Below are 26866 nucleotides of genomic sequence, written 5' to 3'. Positions count from 1 at the left end.
GATATTATTCCTTATTTAAACACGGCAGAGAATGAGAGAAGAAATGCTCTTAAGTACACACAAAAAGACCACCAAAGCCTCCATATGGCCAGTTTTTCATTAAAAGTTTATTATAAAAATATAAAACACAGAAATTAAGTCAAACATTTCTATAACCCCTACGAGGAAACACCCCTCCCACCCACACAATTCAGGAATCAGTGTTTGCACACACACTGTACACAACTTCCTTGATTGGATATATTCTTTTTAAGGATCAATCTTGACTGAGTTTTTCTGTGTTAAGCAGACAATATATTTACACAAACATGAACCACAGAAATAATGACACGCCACAGCTGGAAGAAGAGCCTCGTCACCACATACGAGGACAGATAACAGATGCTTTGACAAACTGTATACTATTCAGAAGTCCAGTCAAAAAGGAACATTTTTAATTGATTGAGGGGTATTTTCTAAAAGTGCTTCAGTTGCTTAATGACATAGTTAATATAACTTATTCACATACTTTTACAATATTTTGAATCAGTCTGTTTAATTTGACAAATCAATCACTCTTTTCCTCTTCCAATTTGATCTGACTTAAGCAGATGTATAAAATATGGTCCAAATGTTTTCATAGGTAAAAAAAAAAAGAGTGAAAATACAGATTATTTTAACATATTTGAATTAAAGCTGATTACTTTTAAAGACAGTCTTAATACACTTTGTTTGAAATGCACTTGTTAACCTTTTGTTCGTTTTAGACCATATCCATAAAATACGAAGCTGAAGCCATTAGATTGTTAGCCTGGCTTAGCATAACTTGGAACAGCTAGCTTAGCTTTTTCCAACGGTATGAAAGAAAATGCACAACTTCAGAAGGGCACTAATTAACACGGTATATTTCAAACCAAACATCTCAACATTTGTTGACACTTTTTAAGAACAAAGTGATAATTAGTGAGCTTTAAATATGCTAGCAAGCAGGCCAGCGGTTTACTGTGTGGTATGTTATGTTAGTTTAACATGTTGTATACAAAGCTAGCGTAACATACGTAAGCTAAGCTAAATGACTGCTAGCTTCATATTTAGTACACAGACATGGGAAATTGTGTCAGTTTTCTCATCTGACCCTAAATAAGAAGGCAAATAAATATGTTTCTGAAAATGCTGGATTCTTTTTTTTTAATACTTAATTTCCCATTTTAGCTTTGAACAACAGTTTTTATTGTACTCTTTTAGCGTAAGTGACGAAGAGGCTGTTACTCCCTTTGAGGCTAGTCTGTGTTTGTTACTGGAATGGACTGAAGGGAAATAAAAATAAGAGAAACCCTTGATGGGAACAGGTGAAGAAGAATGAATTTAGTGACAATATTGTTACTTTCATTTATATATATAATATCCATTTCAAATAGTTAAATACAAAAGATTGAATATACACTTAACAAAATATGTCATTCTCTGAAACCTCTGCTTGTACTGTACTTTTATTGGATTGGTGAAGAGTACCAGTCGATGGAACTATGATTTAAAAAATTAAAAAAAAGTACCATAATATTTAATCCTCAAATACTGGTCCTTCATTCTGGATGGTCTAACATGCAGCAATGGTTTTCACTATATTTTGGCCTATTATATATATTTTTTTCTTCTTTTCTGCACATATACCACATGGTTACAGAGTAATCCAATAAACATATAAATAAATGTATGACAGAGGTTTCAGCTGAGTTGATAGTTCATTTCTGTAGCTTATGTTATATACAGCAAAAAATAAAATATCACCATCTCTGCAAGAAATGAGCTCTTCCCTGCGTTGGCACTGCAATGATTTTTCATTTATTCATTTATTTTTAAGAATTTCTCTGATATTCGTCAGTGCACAACAGAAAGGGTGGCGTCTGTGGTGCAACTGCAAAACTGAGCATTCAGGAAAGCAGAGCTACTACTTATCATATCATCATAAAGACACGTTACAGTAAAAAACTGTGACCATAATCAATATACACTTCACTGTGAAACAATACCATTTTAAGAGGGTTTTTTGAAGCTAATAAGAGGTACAATTTTCAGATCAGATCAGATCTCACCTCACATATTGGCACTAAACTTGTGTTGAAAGGATTATTGGTTGTTTTCTGTATTGCTGCTAGCATACGCTGCTCAGTAGAAACGATACAACAGCTCAAAGTTACATTGTATTATTGTGGCTATGTTGTTTTTCACTGATTTAATTTCATTTGCTACTTTCAATCTTTTGGCTTTAAGAGTCCTTTCGTTTTCATAGATGGACTGCCTTAATATTCCATGACTTTAGGTTAGCAGTAAGCTAACTGCACGTTGCTAATTAAGGCCTGTGATACCAACACTGTAAAAAAAGAATTTTGAAGATCCCAGTAAAGGTTGATCAAGGTTTTATACTTCTTATTGGCCTTTTCCGTCTTTGTCACCTTTTAAGCATCATTGAACCTTGAAGGGACAGCTCAGTACAGGAGTGTGTTTGATTGTAGAGTGGGAAATACATTACATAGTTATTGGGTGATCTGTACAACAAAAAAAGGTATTGTTTTCTATTAGAAGTGCTACGAACAGGCACTGTAATGGATTTGCTCTTTTCTCTTTTTTTGCCCCTTTAAAGAGGGCGATCATCCAGAGCTTTAAGAGTCTTTTAATACTCTAAAAGTGGAAATCAGGGACGGGACGGGAGCTGGGGAGGTGGTAGTAGGTTTTGGGCAGAGTGCGTTTGGGTTCAGGGGTCGGTGGCATTGATGGTGGTTTTATCGCGGGTGGTCATGCCTCGGTACCAGCTGCAGTAGCCCTCCTTCTGCTGGATGCAGGCGTAGTGCCGGGACTGGTAGCCGGGATAGCCGAAGTGGGAGAGCATGTCCGTCCATAGGCACTCGTTCTTTGAGGTCACAAAGCAGGGCAGGTAGTGGCAGGGCTTAATCTACAGAGACAGAAGCGAAACTAAAGATGTAGCCATGAAGCAGCAAACACACTGTGTATTAGCAAGATCTAGTGTAGACTCACTGTTCTTCCATATAATCTTAACATTTGCCTCTAATATGATACAATACCATAAAGATTTTAGGAAGTAGTAGCTTTCTTGCCGAGATGAGACATTTGATACCACTCGCAGGTCTGTAGCTAGAACCAGCAAGTACTTAGCTTAGCTAGCACAGTGCTTGTGAACAGGGGGAAATAGCAATTAGCTATCAGCAAATTAGCTAAAGCTGGGTAGCCAGCACAAACTTCCCCTGACAAAATTGTGTAGGGAAAAGTTGGTCTGGAGTCACTCCATCCGTGTCAAGGATCGAATTGTTCGAGATGGGCTTTATCCGTACTGTAATGCTACATTCACAGCAAGCTACAGAGCATTTTCCAGATGGATGTGGGACTATTCAACTGCATGCCAAGGTATTTTTGTCTTTGTATCGGTTGACGCAACATAATCCAAATAGTGTGTTACCAGACTCATATTCTGATAAGAACGGAGTCTGGTAATGCCAGCATAGATTAGCTATCATGCTTACCATTGCTTAAATAAAGTTAACCTTCTGGTTCGATTTACATGTTTAGCATACAGATGTGAGGGTGGTATCAGTTTTGTCATGTAAAACAAATAAGCACACTCAAGCCTGAAGACTAATGTAATTGGCAGCTTTGGTAACAGTGAGTCTACATCATAAGAAGTTTGTGCAAAAGGCAAAAGTTGAATTAGTTTAATGAGTCATTATCATATGGAAAAATATACAAGAGAAAAGAGCGCTGATCATCAAAGAAAAGAAATGACTGTAACATGATTTGAAAAGCCGGAGCATGCGCTTGGTAAAACTTCTAAAATGTGCAATCTCATCTTTGCTCTAGTGCTCTTCAGCTTTCGCTTTCAGTCATTTACTGCAGCATATTATTGATCAGGTGGGGTTAAAAAAAAAGGGAGCTTTTTAAATAACTAAGCGCAAAACCAGTAAGCGTACCCTGGCATTCGCACGCTTTGTGCCGTGAAATGTTAAATGAACTTCAGCCGTCTTCCTGAAGCGGCGAAGTTCAATTAGGTTTTGCTCAGCCTCCTCCGTGCGTCACTGCTCCAGGTGCTCACACAAAAAGCAGCATCACGGATGAATATCCGGCGTGAACTGACAGGAAGATTCACATAACTGCTCGGAGAGGTGATGAACGGAAACGCCGCGTTTAGTGACAGCGCAACTGAGTCATCGGCTGCAAAGGGCTACACTTATCTGGATGTGAATGCGCCAGCAAATTCAATTAGCACATTAGAGGGCACATTTCCCATTTTGTCTGTTTTTGTTATTCAAGACTGGAGAGTCTGTCCTCCACGGTTCAGAGATGTTCGACATAACTTCCTGGTTTGAGTGGTTTTAATGATCTGTGGAGAATAATTTTCTAGCGGCTACGATACGCTTCCTGCTTTCCACCGCAGTAAATCATCCTTTGTGAAGGAATGCGGAGTGTGTTTAATATGTGTGATGATGTTTACGCCTTCTTGTGCTTACAGACTCTCATTCTGAAGCCTCACTTGATCGATTGCCTTCTCTGGATGCCTCTGGGCTGCTGCCATGTGCGCTCTCGACACAGTTTACGGGCGCGGGCCCCGCATCGGGAAGAAATAGGTCTCTCTGCTAATCCACTTACACTGATAGGGGCCAATGGTGTTAGCAGATGTCCGGGACACTGGTGTACAGTAGGACATTTATGAGGCGGGTCAGCAGCTGCACAGCGGCAGGCTACATGTTTGCTTCACATAAAACTGGGAATGAGGCAAACTTGAGCCGATTCCAAGTGTGTTACTTAATAATTCCCAGTGATCGCAGTAAAACTTGTTTTTTTCTGCATTTCTGTCTCAGCTGAATATCCATGATGTATAATAGTGGAAATGAGGCTCAGAAAGTGACCTCATATTTCCGTTTTAATAAAAATAATCCCTCTATTTGTTGGTGTGTGGAAGTCAAACAGTAGTATTAATGAGCCTGAATTGATGTGACCCTCGACACACAGTTGAATGTTAATAAGCACTCTACTGGACTTAAAAGAAGCAGCACACCAGCAGTTTCATGTTTACTTTCAGCACTTCCTTCTCGTGATCCTCCTCCTGCCTCCTCTTCTCTCATGGTTTTTGTCCTTGTTGGGCAGAGGTACTTTGTTCCCACTCACCCTGCAGTTGCAGCCCAGCTGGTAGCGGTGGTTGATGCCTTTCTTCTGGGCCAATGAGAGGCGCTCCCACCGCTCATTGAAGTTGCACAGCCCAGTGTAAACCTTGCCATCGTACACTCGACCTGTGGATGCAAAAGAGTGGAGGGGATTAGCGCTAAAAGCCAAGTAAAGTGTTTTTTTTTTCTCCTTTGAAATAAGTTGGTGGACTTGGTGCATTCCTTTGGCATATTTTTTAGGCACTATAGTAAAACTAATCTTATGAAATTGATGGAAAATGCTAGCACTGATAGCAGCCCCAAAATTGTAGTATTTTCCAAGGCCTCAAGCTAATAAGCTAATAACTCCAGTAATTTCCAGCTCATTTGCAGTCATTTGATCCTTGTGGCATCCTCATTAAGCATATTTACTTACTTTATCCATTAAGTATCATGAATGCACACATGCTATTTCATTTTATTTCATAATCCTCCCCATGTAACACAAGACACACTGTAAACCACTCAAGCAGTCCAACTTGTTTATCTATAGTAAGACAATCTCGTACATTAAACCAACACCGCTATTTCCGCGTATCCGAAGGTCAGCAGACGCCTATTTTTAGTATTGAACCATTTGCAGCTGACCGACTCCTGAGGCCGGTGCAGCGTGGTGGACAGGAACGTCACAAGTTGTCACCGCATGTCTCCTTCGCGGTCTTGTCATCACATGGGAATGTAACAGCTCGCAAATATGCTCGTCTTCGAACCCCCCGACCTCCCGCTTGGCCGGCGTCCCCGGACCAGGATTACTGGAGTCACTTGCAGGCTTATTACACCGTGTTGAGTGTGTGACATGCTCCTAAAATACTAATCAGGGCCAGAGCACTCGAGGCTCGATCAAAGGAGAGTCAAGCAGCTCATTTGGTAGCCTCTCTGTTTAAATTGCTCGTAATGCAGCCGCGATCATATGCAGGACTTATTATAGATGCCCTGAGAGCCGGCGAAAGACACTGGTGATGTCACTTGTGCCCGGTCTGGGTAAACATAGCCATCGCTGCCTGGCAACGCCGGCCTGTTGGCTTGCACCGTGCGCTGTAGTTACAGTATTTACAGGTCGGGACTTAGCGACAGTTACATACACCGAGCACTGCAGGCTCCAAAGTAAACTGCGCCTCTGTTGGAAATAGCAATCCATAAAATGCTTTTGCTGGAAAACACCAGTTGCTTCCTGCTGGCTGTTAATTACAAGTTGTGTGAGAGAGAAAACTGCCGTTTCAGGGCTCAGAAGCTGATGGAAATGAGTGCACAGTTTTCTTCTTTTTTTTTTTTTAGAGGTCCTGCTGGTTGGTTATAAATAGTGGGAAAGTTTGTGTCACAAGACAAATAAAAAATGTCCTTGGAAAGGAGAGAAGTGGGGGAATACCTTGGGTCAAGCTAACTTGAAATGGTGGTAGCTTCTGCTGGCAGGAGAAAGCTAATGCTTTCAAGTTCTCTTAGATTTCAGGTATAGTTACATCTTAGACACTGTAAGGTGTACAGGTACTTTTAGATGTTAGTACCAAGTAAAGTACATTATACATTCAAGGATATACAGTTAAACCCAAGTCAGAAAGCTCACCTGTGATCAGGTACTGGTACTTGTTGATGTCAAACTTGACGCCGCACAAACTCTCAGAGGCATCTGTGTAAATGTGTTGCACGTGCTGAACTTTCTCGAATCCTTTGTACATCTGTAAGACAAGAGATCGACCGTCTGAGTACAGCCGACAAAAATAACACAGTGTTGTACCGCTCTCCCTGGCGCTGCATACCTTACTTGACCTCTCTATATGAATAATGTGGAATAGAAACAGTACGCTGGCTTTATCAGATGACATTTCTTCTGAAATGCCTTGAGGGAGAAGGAGTATTAGGCTCTACCTTTAACTAAATCTGAGATAACGTGGTTATATATTGTGTAATGTGCTTTAATTTTCATGCTGGAGCTCAGTTCCTACCATTCAGCTCAGGTATGCAGAGGCCGAGGTTAGTATTTGCTCTGAGAACTACTGCGTTCTTTTCCGTGTAATTTATTTGTCTGGGAACAACAGGAAATCCCTGTTTAGATGCATCGCTCCCAGAAAAGCAGAACACACTGTTACTTAAGCCAGAAACTGTGGAGCTTTGGGAAAGCCAAAGGCATTGGTCTCATAGGATTTGTTGAAATTTGGGGGTGGAATTGTATTCTTCATAAAGGAAAACCACTGTTTGCTGTATAAACCAGCAGGCTGTAATACAAATAAATAACCCAAGAGGCACAAAGGTCACATCTAATTCCTGGGGATAATCCGTACAGTGATGATGGCTATGCTTCACCAACAAGAGGCCACTTAATGCTTTTGTTAGAAGCTAGAATTGTACAGACGCAGTGCATGACTCTGCTGAAATGTTTACACTCGTAGCGAGGAGTTCGGTTGAGCTGTAATGCCTGTAAGCCCACTAATCCTCTGGCCTGGCTCCTGTCTGAGCAGCAGGCCGATGTCAGCATCTGTCAGAAATATGCAGCATTATGCAAGAACATAGAGGAAGTGAAAAACGGGCTTTCAGGCTAAGTATCCCAAACTGCTTTTCAGCTATTACACAGCAGCTGGTTATATTTATACCCAACTAAAAAAAAAGCCACTCACTCATATTTGCAGCTACTTGTTCATTCTTCCAGCAACAATGCAATATTTAACTGAATAATGGCCAAAAATTTGGGATAACAGTCACTCACAGATGTATGAGACGATTGATATGAATCTCTTTAATAAAACATGGCGCTAGAACCTGGAGGTGATTAGCATAGCTTAGCTTAGCACTGCAGTTGAAGGAAGCTGGCCTTCTTTTTGGTGCTTGAGTTTCAACTGAAGAAGCCTTTTGGATAAGTAGTGGAACGTCTCCAAGAACCAATGCTGCCTTCAAATGAGGTCATGCTTGTGGTTTCTTTGAATCTTTACAATGATATTCCCAGTGGCCTCATCCTTTCATTGAGTTACAGAGGTGTTTAGCTTGCTAACTGTTAGCCTTGCTGACTCCTGGTTGTCAACAGTTACCAAGCAGTGGTGTTCTCACAACCTTAGCTTGGCTAGAGACCCGAAGTAGTTGGAAATAGTTAGCCTGGTTCATGAATTAACACACTGTACTAATAAGAAGTTGTGTTTTTAAGAGATACTGCACATGTCAGTTACTCAGTGTCAGAGTTTGTAGGCTAGCTGTTTCCCCATGCTTTTAGCCAGTTGCTAAGCTAAGCTCTGCAAGCTAAATATGAAGCTGTAATACAGTTGCATGTATTACACAGCATTATGCAGCTTATCTTATTAGACAGACTGAACATTTTTTTATGTTAGTTCATGACTTTTTCTGGTGTTGACAAGATTTTTCAAACTAGCAAGCTAGGCTAGCTCTTCTGCCCTTATTCCAGGGTCTGGGCTAAGCTAAGCTAACTGTACAGGCTCCGGAATCATATTTAACTGACAGACATGAAACTGGTGTCGGTCTACTCGTCAAATCATTTGAAAGAAACGTGTGTTAGAACAAAATTTCCTAATGGTTCTACAAAGCTGAAAGAGATTCAGTGGCTCCTTCGCACTGAAGCAGAGGACTGATGCTCTCACCTTCATTTGCTTGACAGTGTAGCGCATCGTTCCGAAAGGTCCATCTCTCAGGAGCTTCTTGCCCACCACTTTAGCCCGGATCACTGTGAAGAGAGGAGACATTTCTTTTAGCTTACAGGTTTTGAGCCTTTCCTTTCCAATCCATCAAATGGCACACCGCCTCGGCCAGTAGGAGGCATTAGCCAGCCCCTGATAAATACCATCGCAGAACCAGGTTGGCACAACAGTTAATCCGTTTATCCGATTTTCTGCATTGCTGCACTGTTTGCCAAAGAGGACCAATGGGAAAAACACAAGGACTTTGGAGTTTGAAACAGAAATTAGGGGAAGAGCCTAAAAGAGGCTTCATCCATGTATAAGAAAAGCATTTAGTAAATGGCACGAATCTACTGTAGGATGTACCTTGTCCAGATTTAATAATCAGATCAACATAGGAAAACATGATTCCAAACTGTTTCTGGCTGATCATGTTTGTGTGCCACTTCTGTTTGAACAGCCCTTTGTCTATATTGGCCTCAGGGCTTTAAAAAGATCCTATCTGAGTGCAGGACCCTCATGTAAACGTCTGCGAGGTGAAAAACGCTCAACAGCGACTATGATTACTTTGCTTTCACTCGTGTTTGAGCAAGGGAGCTTATTGTGAAAAGCCAGGAACAGGGAGTGATGCCGGATTGCGCCTAACCAAAGCTGCGGGCCCTGCATAAGTTCTGTGAAGTTCACCTGCTGCACAGAGCCCACTGGCTGCAGACACAACTAACACTGGCAATGTTTGTTATCTTCTCCCGGTGGAATTTCCTTCCCACATTCTTTAGGGGCTCACACTGAAGCCAGAAAGGTTAAAAAAAAAAGAGCAGGGTTTCATTCTTTTCAACTAGAGAAAGAAATGAAGCATGTGGCATCTTCTGTTAGGTCTGTATTTGTCTAGCTGTCTTACTTGGAGGCCGATGGATATCAGGCATACAAAAATACGACTCAAACAGGAAGCAGTTAGCGTGGCCACCCAAAAGTGGGGACCACAAATTTATTTTGGACATAAAGTCCCCGAGTTGAACCCAGAGTTTATTTGAATAACCTCATAAATCTTATTTTGAGCTGGCATGAGCTGATTAAAGAAACATGGTCACCCAGGAGCTTACCAGAAGAAACACAGAGTACTCTGTTTGGTCTTCTTTATTTTGGTCTATTTGAGGAAGGTTTCTAATCTTTCCTGAATGTACTAGAAGTAAAGGATACTTCAACACATCAAGGAGCAATCTTACTGTAAGAGTCTACAACTACAGATATTTTTGTAAAAGCCTCAAATTAAATATTACTTTTCACCTTCAGCAATCCATTCAAAATGCACCAGAACTACTGTACAAAGCAAACGCTTTCTAAGTGATTGTGAAGTGGCACACTGCCTCCAGCACTGGGTTATTACTCACAGCTTCACAAATAAGCACGCAACCAAAGCTAACGTGTGTCAGTTCAGTCCTTTCAGGATCAACTTAAAGACCCCCCCGCCCTTCCGACCTTTTGCAATAACCTGCCGCAGAACATTTGATCCATTAATCTGTCAGCTCCTTTAATATGAACCCAAGCTATTACATGATCGACCTCCTCTAATCGCACCCAAATGCTGTTTGACAGACGTCCGCCGCTGCGACTACGGCAGAACCGGAGCACAATTACAGAGGAATGTGCGGATATAACAGGATACTTGTGCCTCGGTTAAAGGCTGTCGTTATTTTTTCAAGTGTCACCCCAAATCCTGGTTTCCTACTCTGCCCCGACCACGGAACCAACCCTCAAGAGAAACAAACGCTCATGTTTGAAGGGTCACAAGTACATCCAGATAGGACCCCGCTTGTTGGACGGCAGCCACTAATTGGCCGGTGATGGTGCCATCACCCGGAGGAATGTGTGAAGGGCCTCAGCTGCTCCAGAGACTGAGGATTTGTGCCGTTGCCCCGCTGTGACCTCGTGACCTCCTCCACATTCAGAAGTTATATTTACGTTCGACCGCGAGGGCTGCCCGCCTACGTCAAAAAGTCTACATTACGAGTGTTTATTTAACCCAGTTTCGTGCATGTGATCTCTCATCACCCCGATACAACCAGAAACCATGGACGTACTGTGCAAGCAAGTCAAAGTCTTGTTTCTTGAGTTTATTCCACCTTTAAACTAAGGTAAGGTACCTAAGGGACCTATAGGTGGTTTCCTTTGTTTCCTTGTAAGGGTATATACCCTAATTTCGAGCTTTAAATGTGTAGAGCTCATGTTTTTTTTTCTGTATAGGTAGTACTGTAACCCCTATATTTACATTACAGATGATACGTTATCCATGATGCATTTGGTGACATAGTAATTGGCATATTCAAGCTGAAATATCTTGTAATGTAAGAGACTCTCTTCCCCTTACTGTGCTAAACATGAGGAAATATAGTCTAGGGCTGTGATGCAAAAGGATTCATCTTCTGCAGAGGATCTGACACACATTTTTAAGAGTGGGAGGCTTTTGATGATAAGAGAGGTAACCAGGGTCTGAGAAAAAAACAAATGAAAGTGAAGAAGCAAATCCATTTTTCACTCCGTATCTCTTGCCTAAAGCAGGGGATTACACAAGCGCGAATGCAAACGCTAAATCTTAAGGTGAGCATGTAATTCGGTTCAGCCTACGTACAGTGTGGCAAACGGCAGGCAAGACGAGAATGAGCTTACTCATTTTGTGTGCGTGGCAGGGGAAGAAAGCGAGGCGCGGAGCGGATGACAGTGATTTTGAGCGTGCGGAAAGTTGTCCAAGCTCGAGGAGGCGAGTGGGAGGGGAGAGGAATTCTCAAGACGACGCACTACCACACTCAAAAATAAACACTGAAATTGAATCCCCGATATAGAGCTGCATGTCAGATGGAAAACGCTGGTGTACACAAAGCGTGTCCACTCGCAGGTTGACGGAATGCAATGGGCGCTTAGGAAGCATCAGGTGCTTGTTTTTTTGAGTCAGGTGCAGGAACATTTAAAGTAAAGTCAGCAACCTGACTCAAAAATCTAGCAATTGTTAGCTAACATTAGCTGACCAGTTAACATAGGCAACAGATCAGCAGCCCAAGAAAAGGTGTAGTAGTAAAACTGTTGAGTGCACTGAACTGCTTATGAATTCAATTTCACTTGGCCTGTGATATTGGATGAATTATAAGATGAAATAGTTGCATATCAGTGAATCATACAAGATGAATCTAATCTGTGTGCACTAACAGGAGGAGGCTTTGAAATCTCTGGAACTGCTTTGCCTTATTACACACATTTTAACTTGGCTTTCCAACAAGTTTCACAAATGATTCCCTAAAGGCTTCCGTTGGATCAAGCCATGGGAACCTTTAACCGACTACTCATTTTAAATAGTTTGTGTCAAGCTAGCAGACCTCAAAAATGCTAGCCGTCTAAGCTAAAATGGGTGCCTTAGAGTAGGCTTTGGCCAGAGTAATTAAGTTATAGTGCTTCACAATGAAGACCTGTCTTGAGATCAAAGAGAACGTCTGACAACCAAAAACCCGGGGTGTTTTATCTGAGCATCGTCGCTAACTTGGCCCCGCTTTGCATTGAACTCGTTTGCCTTTCTTATCGTTCGCAGTTCACATGAAGAGTTGGATCTTGCCTGGATTGTCTAGCTGACTCAATTGTGTAGTTAATAAAGGTCGCAAATTACACAATTTGCTCTTTGAACACTGAACAAATAAGTCATTGATTTGTGGTTTATTAGACACATATCGCCCCCTTGCAGGCCTCCTGTTTGAAACAGTGAACCCCTGGGTGGCTGTGTGGTCATTAGAGGAGGGAGGGGTGGGCTGGAGATTTGATACGCCTGGCTCAAGGGACTAACATCCCAAGCTTGTACGGAATCCAGACCCTTTAGCATCTCATCGTACTTTCAATCACTTTGGGGAAAACTGCGGCTATCTGAGCCAAGCTTACATAATGCATCTCATAACAGAAGCCCTGGCTTTGCTCACCTGTTGACCTGCAGATGAGGAAGGGGGGAATGGCTGCCAGAGGGAGTTGCGATTTCACTGCATGCTACATAACTCAGGAGGAGGAGGACGTATTGGTACCAGGAGAACGCCGTCGCAAACCTTCAAGCCGTGCATCACTCTTACCCCACTATGCTGCACTTGTTGTACAAAGCTTCTCTGTGCGTAACAAAATACCCACAGCCGGGCGGGATCTGGTGCTCTCAGTGGCCTTATCCCCAATCACAAACTGAACGTAAACACATATCACGCTAATCCCCAGCAACTAACCCAGTTCACGGTACAAGCATGTAAAGGTTTGCTCCTGTCACCCCGAGCACTTGGGAACAAGCGTTGCTACAGAGCAATATTAAATTTCAGGGTCAAAGCTTACTGCCGGGCCTCTAATCTTGCTTTGGGAGGGCTCTGGAAAAACAAGCACTGCTCATTTCCCCTGGTGAATGGGCTGCTTCTTTAACCCAGCTGCTCAATAGTAGCCAACTAGTTCTGTGCATAAGACAGCAGCCAGGCCGTTGCCCGGTGCTCAGGTATGTAGCAGGGAGAACTGACAGCATGTGTCCAACTCCATCAAAACTGAGTCTACCTGGCCGGAGTGTTGTTCTTACAGTAGCTTCATTCTCTTCAATATTTCAGTTTAAATTTTGTCAAGTAAAGAGAGGCAGACTCCAATAACCCAATTTCCAACCCTTTAACCTAATTGTGATTCATCCAGTGGAGTGCCTGTGGGTGATTATGGGTCAGGGCCAAGAAAACAAGAGCACAACTCTTTGAACTCCACTGCGGGTCTTAAATTGTGAAGATTTCAGGCATATTGCCTTTGATGTCGACAGTGAGAATTACAGGGTTTCTCCCTCGTCGCATTAGCATTTAAACCTCGTACCTTTTTTGTTTTCCACGTTGCCGCGTTTTAACTAGGTTGTGCATCCAGAGCAGAAGCATGGGGTCTTCTAAGTGTTAAAGAACGGATGTGGATATGAGGATCATATGTTTTTTTTTGACAAAGGCCAATATGTTTGCTGCGCATCAAACCTGAGAGCTCGTGCAATTCAGGCCAGAATGGGAAGTTTGTTGAGCATCCAATATGGTTGTGCAGATCTGAAAGTTTGAACTTACAGCAGTCCCGCTAAGCATCCCAAAACTTTTACTGGATGAGCAGTATGTCTAAACTTGACCCACATTATTCAGTGATACTAGCTGTGCACCCAACTAGAGTTTCAGAAGTGTTTCCCTCAGAGTGTAGGATGTAAGCGGGACAGCAAGCATTCAAAGCACACTTCAAGCTAAGCCGGGACCTTGGAAATGGGATTTGTGGAGCTCACAACTGATCACCGCCCCCATTGAAGTCAGTCCCAGATCCTACACTGGCAAGTCTCAGCGGGAACCAACACCATGAGCTATCTGAAGATCTGAAGGCATCGCATGAGTGTTTGTGGAAGTGGCATTTTAACTCACTCCAAGCGGGTCACTTGGCTGAGGATGCTGCTGGCTGATTAGGGGTTGCCAAAGAGCAAGAGACACAAGGGGGGCAGTCTGGTCAGTACCTTATTTCATAAGCATGTTCTTTTATAAAGGTGGGATCCTCAAAAGGCAGAACATGGACCTTTAGTCTAAGTCCCTCTAAGACACTCTACCAAAGCATCATTATCAGTATGAATCTAATAACGACAACAGTTAGCTTAGCTTAGCTTAGCTTAGCTTAGCATAAGGTCTGGAAAGACAGGAATCTGCTTGTCTGCCTATGTTCAAAAGTGGCAAAAGCCAACAAAAAAGCAACATCTATAGAGCCTTCAATTAAACACACATCTTTCTTGCACAAACCTTGAAGTGTAAAACTTAGACCATCTTAACTACATGTCTAACAAATGGAGAAAGTCCATTTGTTAAAGTCTTCTCATCTATGCTCAACAAAAAGCAAATAAGTGTATTTCCCAAAAGTGTTTCTTAAGGTTAGTGCCTGCAAGTTACTCTTCAGATATTACTTAAAAATATTTTATTTGGGTATAAAATTGTTTTAAAAGATTCACAAGTAATGCATAATCTTTCACAATCAGCCCCTACTGGTGGCTAGTAGTAACTGCAATAATATCATTCAAAGTGACATCAGAGCTTGTGTGTGTTTGTGTGTATATGGGCGTTGCTGCAGAAACCAGTAAGTTAGTTGACACTAAGCATTAGAGCGAACACATGGGCTACACACATGGCTGCAGCGCCTGTGTGCTCAGTTTGGACTGAGAGATTACTGTTTGATTATGTGTCAGTGTTTCAGAGTGCCTCGTGACAATTTCGCATTCAAAACAAGCCTTTTTTTTATTCAAAATGTGCTCCTTCTCTCACTGAATTTAAAACTTTCTTCACCCCATACCACCTGCAACCTCCCGAACACCCTCGCTCCCTCAGGTCGTTACCAGTGTTATCCAAAAAAAAAGCAGAGGCCGGGCAGGTAGGACCGGCGTTCCAGGCTAAGCCAGGTCCCAAATTCCTATTATTTTAGGGAGTCAGAAAAAGCATAACCAGGTAGTAAAACAAGCCACGTAAAGCCCCCCGCCCCCTCGGCTGCTGCTGGTGAACCAGAGGCCAGGCGCATTTGGCCCCAGAACACAGAAATACCAAAGCGTGCGGATAAATAATCAGGATTTGAAACGTGCGAGCTGGCCGTGGGGTCTCATTTATGAGCTGGTGTCCATTTGCACCACATTTCCCCCGAAACACAGAAAAACACCCTTTTAGCCAGATGTGAACTTTCTGACAGAACACAGAGGCCAAGCCTAATTTGCCGCCACACATATCTTTACGGAATCAGCACAGGGCAATATTTTGACCTGCTGAGCTAATTAAACCAGCGAGTGAGGAAACAATCATAAAAAAAAAAAATCATAGTAATGAGCTGCACCACTTTGCTTTGCTATTTGCGATGTTTGAACAGGTTCAGGTTGGAGTGAGATCAGGTGATCAAGCTCATGTGCAGGAGGCCGTTCATCAGTTTGGAACAGTCTGGGAATGAAATACCCAGAGGACTCCTGACTTAGAGAATGAGCCGCAACTTTAAGAAACCACTTGGTGTCTATAACTGGGGGAAAAAAATCCCAGAATTAGTTATTTATAAGAGGACACTTGACACTTGTATGCTATTCTAATAGTGTTTAAAAAAAATGATACAAACTAGAAGCAGAAAATGAAAGCTGTTCATTAAAAGTGTCTCCACAGAGGCTACCTCAGGATACTGTGTTTCCTCCGCTCTCAAAATAGAGGTTTAGTTGAAATCATGCTGTAAAATAACAGCAGGTCTTTCCTCTATTACACTAACTGACAGGCAAGGTTTTTAAATCTACGTCTGTTCTAGCTGCGGCATGTAAAACAATATATATATATAAAAAAATAAAAAATATATATAGCGATTTCCATCAGGGTCCATATATTGGCTTACGTACCTATGTCGGAGCTGCAGTAGGCGTCTTGCGGGTGCGTCAGGGCGCACGAACAGCCCTCCGTCAGCTGGTTGACCTGCAGGCTGCTGAAGACAAACAGCAGGCTGATCAGGTGCTGGTACACTGGCTGCATTTCTCCAAACTTTCCCGCTGTAATACACCGTACGGAGTCCGACTGGAGGCGCTTCTGACACCGGCTGGCTGCTGCAGTGACTGTCGCGGCGGGCTGCGAGAGCGAGAGTGTGTAACGTCCAAGTCGCGCTGCTTCTGGTCGCCGCTGCTTCTCTTTTCGCTTGAGCGCTCCCCCTGATCCCGGAGAGAGGCGCACGGCCGTACATATAGTCGCGCGCGCCGGGGAGATGGTCACGCCCCCCCTCCCGCTCCTCCAGCTCGCGGCCGCGGCGGCCAATCAGAGGCCGGCGATGGCATCAAGCAGTGACACAGTGGAACTTCTTGGTTCCCAGTCTGCAGTGTTTTTCCTGTTAAAAAAAAAAAAGTTCATATTTGGTCCTGGGTAGAACAAACAAAAAGGGATGGAATATTTTGAAACATTATTAATCATATTAAGTTTGTGGGAAATATCTAATAATGAAATATGAATGCATATTTATTCTAATAATGTTATGTTTATATTGTAATGTTTATTTTACTGATATTTGATTCAGTTGACTGACTACATTTCCCAATTTGACAGACAGACAGACATATAGATAGATAGATAGATAGATAGATAGATAGATAGATGGATAGATCAACACAGTCTGATCTCTTTGATTTGGTAATTGACCAGCTGATGAATTGTGACGTGTTGAATTCTGAACGCACGTCTTTTATTTAGCTGAAAGCATTTCTCTTTCTGCTCGTTTCTCACCCGTGGAGTCTCACTTAGTCATCCTGCCCACCTCCCTGACGCCCCCTTCATTAAAAACAACCAAATACAGTCCGCAGCAATCCAGCAATCAGAGGCGGACCAGTGGACCTAAAATGTACCTGCGGCCGCCATGGCTAACGTGGGCATTTTATTGTGAAAGGGCTTCATTGATGTTACTTGTGAGGCACAGTTAGCCAGTCACATTAGCCTTCTTTCACTCCTCCGTGCCTGCCTGCCTGCCTTCCCAGACCTGAGAGGAGCTGCGTTATCGCCGCAGAGGCTTATCTGCTGAGAGACTGAGGGAGCTATGTTAGGAGTTGAGCTACTCTCGGTTATATAAGCAAGTCAGAAATAATCAGGCCGGGTAACTCTGACTCTTAATGCGCCTTCATTAGCAGTTATCTCAGTTTAAAGGAGCTGCACGGCAGAGATAGAGACTTTTATTTTGGACTCAGCGTGCCACTGATAGGCTCGCGCTTCAAATTTGTCTTTTAAAGTGAATTTCAAAAAAAAAAAAAAAAAGTTGAGAAAAAGTTTTTTAACGGCAGCTTGCAAGTACTGATGGAAAGATCAACTTGCGGTAGCAGTACAACAAACAAGATGTATTGTTTGACTGAAATAATTCACAGGAAGCGCGATGAGTTTCCGTTCCATCCTTCGTCCATGACTCAGGCCTCAAGAGCTTTATTGTCCGCTGTGTGTTTGTCCTCTCACTTATACTCAGAAAGTGAGCCAGTGTTTGTTCAGCTGTACATTCATGTGTAATGCATCAACGCATTTCTGGACCAGCAGATAAGAACAGGAGGACGTTAACCATCTGTGGAAATTCATCATCATCATCAAGTCTAATCAGAGCTACGGCCTCATCTGAAGGGCCGGAGCAGGTTGAGTGGCTTACAGCGCACATTAACAGCCGCCTGTATCATTTCAGCCCCCGGCCGTAAGTCGATGCCAACATATTCGTGACATTCCTCTGTGAGGCAGTGGATCTGCATGCATGACCTGTGGATTTAGATTTTCTGCAACCAAAAGAGGCGATGAAAACAGGAAAGGTCCAGGCTCGCAGGAAGTCATTGGGCGTGTGGAGAAAGGGAGTGATTTACATATGACTTCACTCACACATGAAGAGGTGAAACAGCCCTGCATTCCTACCAGTATGTCAAAGTTAACAACCTGAAACTAACCTAATAAGGTAAATTATTGCAAAGGCCGCTTTGAAAAAAAAAAAAAAAATCCGTATGTGACTGCTTGTGGCCTTTAGCCACTCTGTACAACAGCTGAAACAAACTTGGTGTTAGTCGCCCAGAATCCATCGAAGCAGAATCACACAGAGAGAAGTCCATCCCGACATGGACCAGTACACTCACAAGAGCAGAAACATATCAGAAACAATGAAGCCTTTTTACATTTGTGTCCATGCTATCAGTGTGGCTCTAGGCAATGTCAGTCTAATCTATTCCTATATCAACAACTCACGGTCAAATTTAATAGAAACATTCATGGTACCCAGACAACAACGTGCAATGACTTGAGTGATCCTTTGTCTAGTGACATTAGCAGGTTAAAGTTTCCCCTCATCCAGTAAACACCATGCCGTAATACACGTAGTTCAATTGGTTCACATTATTGCGGTGTTATCCAGTGATACTGTATATCCTAACTACAGCCTCTAGCACAGGGGGTGCCAACCACTGGGTCATGGGCCGGTACTGGTCTGTAAAGCATTTGCTACGATATGATTCAGCAAAAAGCCTTGAATCATAAATATATCATAGGGTGTATATGAGGGAATTGTACTAAACTTGTCTGTGCTGAACCTTCCCTCACTGCAACTGCTCCGGCAATACCGTGAGGTCCACATTTCTGGTTAAGAGGAGTATTTTTGGCTAAATTGCTATGAAAGTTAACATTTGAGTCTCCCGTGCTTGAGTGACACCCCAACTGCAACCTTCAGCAACAAGCTCGCAGGCAATTGCCGACAGAGTCGTAGCTTGAACACACCATTAGGGCGTTCATCAATACCAAGTACCCAAACTTCAGACTTGACAGGTGTGATTCTGAAGTATGGACTCTGGAGGACGGGAGGACAGAAGACGGTCATTCAGGAACCGGAACAGCAGCGTACTTGATGATGCCTCCAAAATGCGTTCTGGGATACCTGGCTCTACCAAGTCCACGCAAGTTACCTCCCAATGCATCCTCGATAGGGAGCAAGATCACATCCGGGTATTTGGACTGCACTTGGTCATATGTGTGCTTTTAAATGGTACAGTACTTGGGCAGCAAGTGATGATTAATAAGTCCACAAGAACCCTTATTGAGAAAAATGAATGAATGTAGCACCGCCACCATGCTCAGTCACCTGCAAAAGTACTGCACATTGCCATCAGACTCAGTTGTACTCTTGGTTTAATGCTAAAAACATCTGCTTGTTACCATTGTACACTGCACAATAGCAGGCTGCCTTTAGTATTTAGCTCAAAGCGCACTGAACACAGCCTCTACTAACCACTACAGTGACTCCAGACACTTGTCGAACACCGTGACTTCACTGTGTCTGGAATCAGTTGTTCATTCTTCATTTGTTTGGTCTTCGCAGGGTTGTCCTCAGACTTCCACGTGATAAAGAGCTAAAAATGAACTTGAACTTGTGCCACCTTCCTCTTGCAATCCAGTCTGTTTATGCTCTCCCCTATCTGCGCAGAAAGCAACAAGTTCACCTCGTCCCTCTGGTTTTTGTCAACAGGAAATTTTTGAAAAAGTAGGAAGTCGCAAACGTGAAGGTTTATGGGGCAGTCTGATGGAAAGTGGCTTCAAAATAAAGTAAACTAAAACTCCTTAGATCAAAACACTTCTCGGAGCAAATATAAAAAAGTGATTTATTAGGTGTAAGGGTTTATGAAAGAGAATTTTCCTTTTAGAGTGAGGTTGAATAGGGAGAGCTGCTTACCATATGTGTGTGGGATCAATGTGTGTTTTTGGCTTGAGCTGTCCTCACAGGATGGTTCAAACAGTAAAGGCAGTTGAAATCAGATATCTGAGGCCAAGTTCACTAGATTTGAATGTTGTTGCTGCACAAAATCCCGGGCCACATCTATGCAAAACTGCATGCTCCACTTTAACTTTACTGTCAGAAATGGGCCAAGAGTCTCCAGAACATTCTGGTTATATGTGTCTCTCACAGCTTGTCACTTGCGACTTCAGTCATGCAATTAAAAAAACAAAAAAAAACAAAGCCCTCTGGAAATGATGCTGTCAAAGTAGGCCAGTGTACTGTAAGCATTAAGCAGAGAATAGTGCGTTTTATCTGAAAAAGTCCAGTTATAGTAAAAGGCCTATTTTGAGGCTGGCCTGCCGCCGGGGGAGCAGACAACTGCATTGTGCGGCGGAGGTCTTTAAGCCCTGCGTGATTCTTGGTGGACAAAAGAGAACAGAGCAGTGACTCAGAGGAAATACCTTTCATCCGACTGACATGCCGCCAAAGAGACACAGGAAGAGTCGAAAGATAGCACCGCCGGGAGCGACGGTCACAGAGGGAGGGTGTCCAGCCCTGACTCGCTGGGCCCTGTTGCACAGCCCACATGCCATTCCAGTTAAGCGAGACGGACAGGATGACCCCTGCTCCGCAAGCCCTGCGCCATGAGAGGAGGACGGGTCGTGGAAGTCGTGCCACAGGAGATAAACATGAATTGGACGCTTCCTAGCCGCACGGGGCGCTGACACTCGTCCCCGGGACTGGAGGAGGATTTGAGATCTCGTGTTTGGGCGATGGATCTCTCTCCAACTTGTTGGGTGGCTGCTCTGACTAAAAGGAAACACCTGTAGTCAAGTGCAAATCCACTGTGTTTTTACCGACCCACACTATAAACATCCGACAGGGAGCATTTTAATGTTGAAAGGGTGGGCATTTTCCAGTAAACGGGATTGCATTTTGTCATTGCATTCAAGGCTTTTGTGACTAGTCTTAGTGCACATACGACAATGGTTCCACTCTAATAAATGCACACAAGAGAACAAAATACAGCAGCAATGACTTTCCCAAGTATTACCTTTAGATTTTGCATCGTCACAACTTTGCTTAGCTATACTTATATAGTGAAGGCGTTAAATTTAAAGCAGCATTCACCTTCAATGTTAGTATTTTGTAGCCCTTTTTTTGGTCTCCACCAACTCATTTTATGCTCAGTATGTGACAGTAAACCAAGTGTCCTGGCAATACAATGAAAGATGCTCCAAAGCTTTTTACTGCAGACCTGAAAGTAAATGCATCGGATTGACTATGAGTGACTAATTTATTTGTTAATATAAAAATGTTAATAAGTGTAGCTTTGTTTTTATTTTGCATTTTTGTACTTTAGGTTTCAACAAATAAATTAATAAGAAGTCATTTTATTGGGAAGAATTTGGTTCTCAGGATGTGCCATTAAAGGGGAACTACTGTTTTTTTACAACCTGGGCCTTATTTCTGGCATACAATACTGTCGTTTACTCACCCATATAACTTTTGTGTGATTTGTATTCCTTCGGGAGATATTTAGATCTGCGTATATCCATATAGTGGGAGTGGCTGGGGCACCGAAACGCAGCCTGCTATGGTTCGTCCACAACCTCAGAATCGGAAAAATATTCAGCCATGTTGCAAAAAAACTAGCAGTAGCAAATTACAAATAAACAAGGCGACCGTCCAGGTCAGAATAGTACGATAACAAAATATTGGTGAAATGAACGAGTTTCGCGGCAGATAATATGTTATTTTGAGGCTGCGTTTCGGTGCCCCAGTCACTCCCACTACATGGATATAGGCTGATCTAATTATCTCTCGAAGGAATACAAATTATACAAAAGTTATATGGGTGAGTAAACGACTGTATTTTATGCTAAAAATAAGGTCCAGGTTGTAAAAAAACAGTAGTTCCCCTTTAAGAGAATGTCAAAATAAATAAATGCATCCATATTCTTCACGACTTTTTAAATGCTGATTCCTCTTTACGGCATATTTGCCCCGACCTGATCATTTTAAATGGAAAAGTCAAAAGGAAATGTTGTCTTTGACTATGATTCACTTGCCAAACAGTAGCCTGACAGAAGCAAGTACAGCAAATGACCTCTGACGTCTCCTTTGTGAATGTCTTACAAAGAAGTATGAGTATGTGCTATGAGAATTCAACTAGACACCGTTTGCTGTCAACATCGCTTTCATCTAAAAACTGGAGCGTGAATTGCTGGAAATGAACTCTAAGCTCAGAGAACCGTCAGTTAGAGATGTTGGCTGTTCTTGTCGCCGCCCTCCCAGTTGAATAGGAAAACGTATCAGAGCCTGGTGGTGCTTTCATTACCCGTCCAATGTGCTGAACATTTCAGCAGACGCTCGCCGGTTTCTAACTCTAGCATGTCTGTCATCCGATGCGCAGTTAAGACATCAGCGTAGGAAACACAAACATGGCCCTGACCCACGGTCCCACTCACAATGGGACTCCCCCTGCAATAAAATATGATGAACGGTCAGTAACTTCCTACTCAGTCGGGCCAAGTGCGACCACAGCGCTCGCTGCTCAGACGCAGGGTCCCCTGCTGTACTATACTGTACATATTTGGTGTGAGCGCGGTCAGGAAACCCCACAAAATGACTACGTTGTATTACGGCATGAGACAATGAGACACCAGGCCTGACCATAAACACGGGCATATGACAGCATGGAAAGAGCTTTGAAGAATTCCTTAGGGTTGAGGGAATGCCTAAACTGGGTCCGATGCTGAGCACAGTAGAAAAAAAACAACTACACAGTACACACTGTACAGTTAATATGCATATACAACTTAAATAGCAGCAAAGACATCAACCACTCTACCTGCTTACACAGTCTCAGAAATCCGCCCGACCAGTGAGCTAGTGTTGAGCGGTCACAGAGAGAGGGTTGAGTTAGCGCGTGTCACAGCCCTGTACATCCGTGCATGTGCCTTGTGAAGGCTTCCTCGAGAAGATCAGCTCGCGGATACTGTCGGATAACTTGAAGAAGCTATGACAACATCAAACATACACACATTGCCCAACATCGAATAGTTAATTTGTCAACAACGAAGAGTGGTGAAGAACAAAACTGAGCTAAAAGTAACGTGAATATTGAAATGAAACTTGAAATCATCACGTGCACAGGTGTTAAGCATAGACTGTATAAAGACGGATGGCAGTACAGCTCCTCAAGAGTGAAGCCAATGCAAGTAGAGCTCCCCCTGGTGGCTGGCTGCAGTATAGGTCATAAGCTCCACCCCCTCTATGTTAGTGGATAAATTTAGTGGAATCACACGCCAAACAATGTTTTTTTGAGGATGATTTATGTCATTTTAGGTAGCTAATATAATAAGCGTCAATTTTTCAGATAGGTTTTGTTTTATTTAATTACTGCTATAGAAACAGGATGTGATCACAAATTACATCCTCCGAAATGATCATATAGTTGAGTTACCACCGTTTTGACACTGTTTCAACATAAACTGAACATTAGACCAGCCATTAAGGGGGATTTAGTGCACCACTTTCTCCACCGCTGTTTCATGTCAAGAGACATAACATAGGTGCACAGGTTACAGCACCATGAGACACAACATAACATATGAATTTACGGTTCAACTTAACATACATGACATTTGTGAGCTACAACATGACGTGATGAGAAACTTGCATTTCCTCAGTTGTTCATGCTGTTTGTTGCTGCTACTGCTGCAGGTACAAGCCCTTCTGTACCCCATTGTTCCTTACGACAGTGAAGTGTAGAATGCATTTGTTTTCACTAGTATACCTAATGATCCTGTAAGTCAGGGAATATGGACAAAGTACAGTATATACTGTATAATACATAGCCAAGTTCAAACAAAATGCTCATTTCAGAACTACTTCTGAGAATAAATGAAGTGCAAATACAGTATTATTTAGTTTTCTGTGAGCTGCCTCCAGCCTCGAGAATAGTTTAGCAGAACAGTGCAGTAAATAGCACCAGTTGCTTCCACTCAGCAAACCATAAAAAGCCAGTGTTTCCCAGAAAACCCCAACAGCAGCGGGAAGGTGTGTGTGGGAGGAGGAGAGAGTGGGTTGAAGATGGTCGAGTGAGTCATCGGCAGGTCAGAGGTGAAGGGTGTCAATGGGGGTCCAGAGGATGTTGTAGTCACACACTGGGAGGGCGGAGGGTCTCAGACAGGGTTAAATTTAGAAATGACATCACATCGTCAGGACGCCCCTCGCCACTTATGTTTTTCCACACTGCAAGTAAAGTTTGATTCCACAACCACTGCAGAGCTTGGGTAACTACCCATAATGTTTAACAGGAAACTGAGACAATTGATGAGTTACTGTTTTTAGGAATGAGTCATCTAACCTATGCTTTAAGAAGAGCTATTATTCTAAGAATAGTATACTTTCCTCATCTCTGTGAATAGTGAAAAACTGACACAGAAGTGACCCAATCAATCCTCTGAGACAGATGGTTTCCTTATGAACACCTAATGCAAGCAATCTACTGTGCGTCATAGCCTGACGTAGCCAGAGCTAATTCTTATCAGAATATGAGTCTGGTAACACTCTTGGATTTCATTATAGGGAGTGTTTCCACCACACAAAACAACCCTGCACGCAACTGGATGGTTGTATAACCAGCCATTCAGTAATGCTCAAATGACGTGGGTGACTAAAGTCCACCAAAACAGTTTGACTGGTTTTTGCTGGAGCATAATCAGTTCCCAACGGAGAGGTTCCAGACCAACTTTCTGCCCCTCAAGCTAAGCATGCCATGTTATTTTTGAGCTCTGTAAAATACAGAATAGATTAGGCTTGTATGAAAAGAGAAATGACTGCCTTTCATTTTCTACAGTGGATGTGAATTTTGTTAAAGCTGTGCTCATAAATATTCTTGTATAACTAATGGTCTACGTAAAAGGTGTCGCCATATTAACAAATCCACAGATCTCCTGTCTCTGCAGAATCCTCCCATTCTTAAAGAGCAATAAAAAAAACTGCCCAATACCTAGAACAGATAACGTTGGCATTTAGCAGCTAAAAAGCTAAATATTTCCTTCGCTTGAGTTGGTGGAGACCAAAACAGAGCTACAAGGAGGACTGTATAAGTATATCTGGACATGACAATGACCAGCTAACATATCATCATTACTTAATGAATGAACAAGGGCATAGCATCTTATTTGCAGAAGAAAGGAAAATACAATTCATTGGAAATATCCCACGTACATGACCACTGTTTGTTTCGAGCAATGATAAACTGTTGTTGGGTGTTTTCCACCTAAAAGCTCATCTTTTGGATGGCTCACTCTTTCTGTGGCTAATGATGAGCTGTCCCCCAGGGAGAGTGTAGGTTTTGTTGTCCATAGCGGACCATGATCTGCTGTACTAGCCACAGGAGGAGGTGAGCCATCCCACTTTGAGTTTTACTGCTGGAATCCCCCATTAACCAGACAAGAGACTTTACATAAACATTTATGAACAGCATGGAAACACGGTCGCATTACGCAATTATTTTTTCAGGCTGTTAAGAAATTCATAATGGTGTTTAGATAACTCAGGATAATAGTGTCTATGTCAAAGTTCTTTAGCCCTTATCTTAGTCATACCATGAACACTCAACTCTCTGGTGTGCTTGTTCCTTTTGGCCCTCCTGGAATTGTTCATTTCAGTCTCTGTTTTGTAAGATAGATAGATAGATAGATACTTTATTAATCCCAAACTGGGAAATTTCACAAGATAGAAGATATCTTGTCTACCTCCTTGAAGTAAGTTTATCAAAAGACAAACCCAAGGAGTCGCAAGGTTATTACTTAGAAACCAGAAATAAAATTAAATTACCTTATGCTCCTTATATATTTTTTCTTTGTTGTGCAGTTTAAAACTGTAAAATCTAGGCATTATCATTAAAGCAAAAAGCTAGCATCTACAACAAACACAGATCTTAGCTTTCAGCTCAGCAGTGACGACATCTCCACCTAACACATTTCCGCTCAGTTTGACTGATTGTTACATTTAAGCCATGTTCAACTAGCATGACTTTTAACTTAAATTGGCCATGGCCCAAATTATGCATAACTTTAAGCCTTTATACAATTTAAACCGGTGAGTTATCCTGTTTTTGTTTTTTTTTTTGTACCTGATTGCATGTTTGTTTCTGTTGTAAAGTTGGACATTTTGACATGGAGATCAATTGGGATTGACTCACTGTTGGAGCCAGCCTCAAGTGGTCATTTAAGGAACTGCGTATTTCTTTTGGGAGAAAAAGTGAAACGATGACACATTTTTACATGTCTGTAAAAAAATATTTTTGGAAAAAGCTATTTTCTTGCAGCCTCTTTGTCATAGACCATTTAGACTGATGGCACACATATTGTATCTGTGACCCTGCATAGTTTCTTGGTCTTTTACCGAGAGACTGCACTACAGAAACATTAAATGGACAGCGCTGTGTGGTTCTGTTCAAGCCATCTGTGTACAAGGTCCTAAAAACTATGTCAGTTATCTGGCAATCATGGCCACTAGCCAGCAAATCCAGACGGGAACTATTACTTCCCTAACATTTTCTGATATAAATATATTTAGAGGATTGTAGGACCGGATTGCTTTCAAGTTTAATTAAATTTCCACTTAATTTGTTAATATTTCTGCAGTTTATTACAGAGTACCACCCATTCCTGCAGCTTGCACAGCCGTTATATAAATACAGCCTCGCTTTGCCACGTCCAGCTGTTCCAAAACATCTTCCTCCTTGATGTTCCACCTCTCTCCTCCCTGTGTACCGTGTCT

General features: G+C 42.5%; 2 protein-coding genes across 2 annotated transcripts in view; one reads left to right on the top strand and one right to left on the bottom strand.

Annotated features, from left to right (window-relative positions):
• The window catches only part of syn3 (synapsin III), a 96882-nt gene that overhangs the window by 41184 nt on the left and 28832 nt on the right, over window positions 1–26866 (top strand). The window lies entirely within an intron of this gene.
• LOC311508688 (metalloproteinase inhibitor 3) lies at window positions 90–16495 on the bottom strand. The gene is made up of 5 exons (XM_084573596.1): window positions 16203–16495; window positions 8768–8850; window positions 6751–6862; window positions 5155–5276; window positions 90–2929 (listed from the first exon to the last, which is right to left on the bottom strand). Exons 1-5 carry the CDS (start codon window positions 16330–16332, stop codon window positions 2732–2734), a joined length of 645 nt encoding a protein of 214 aa, XP_084429722.1. The 5' UTR covers window positions 16333–16495; the 3' UTR covers window positions 90–2731.

This window comes from Chelon labrosus, assembly GCF_963514085.1.
Source record: "Chelon labrosus genome assembly, chromosome: 23".
In the NCBI taxonomy this organism is placed as follows: Eukaryota; Metazoa; Chordata; class Actinopteri; order Mugiliformes; family Mugilidae; genus Chelon; species Chelon labrosus.
This window is presented reverse-complemented; position numbering and strand designations above follow the sequence as displayed.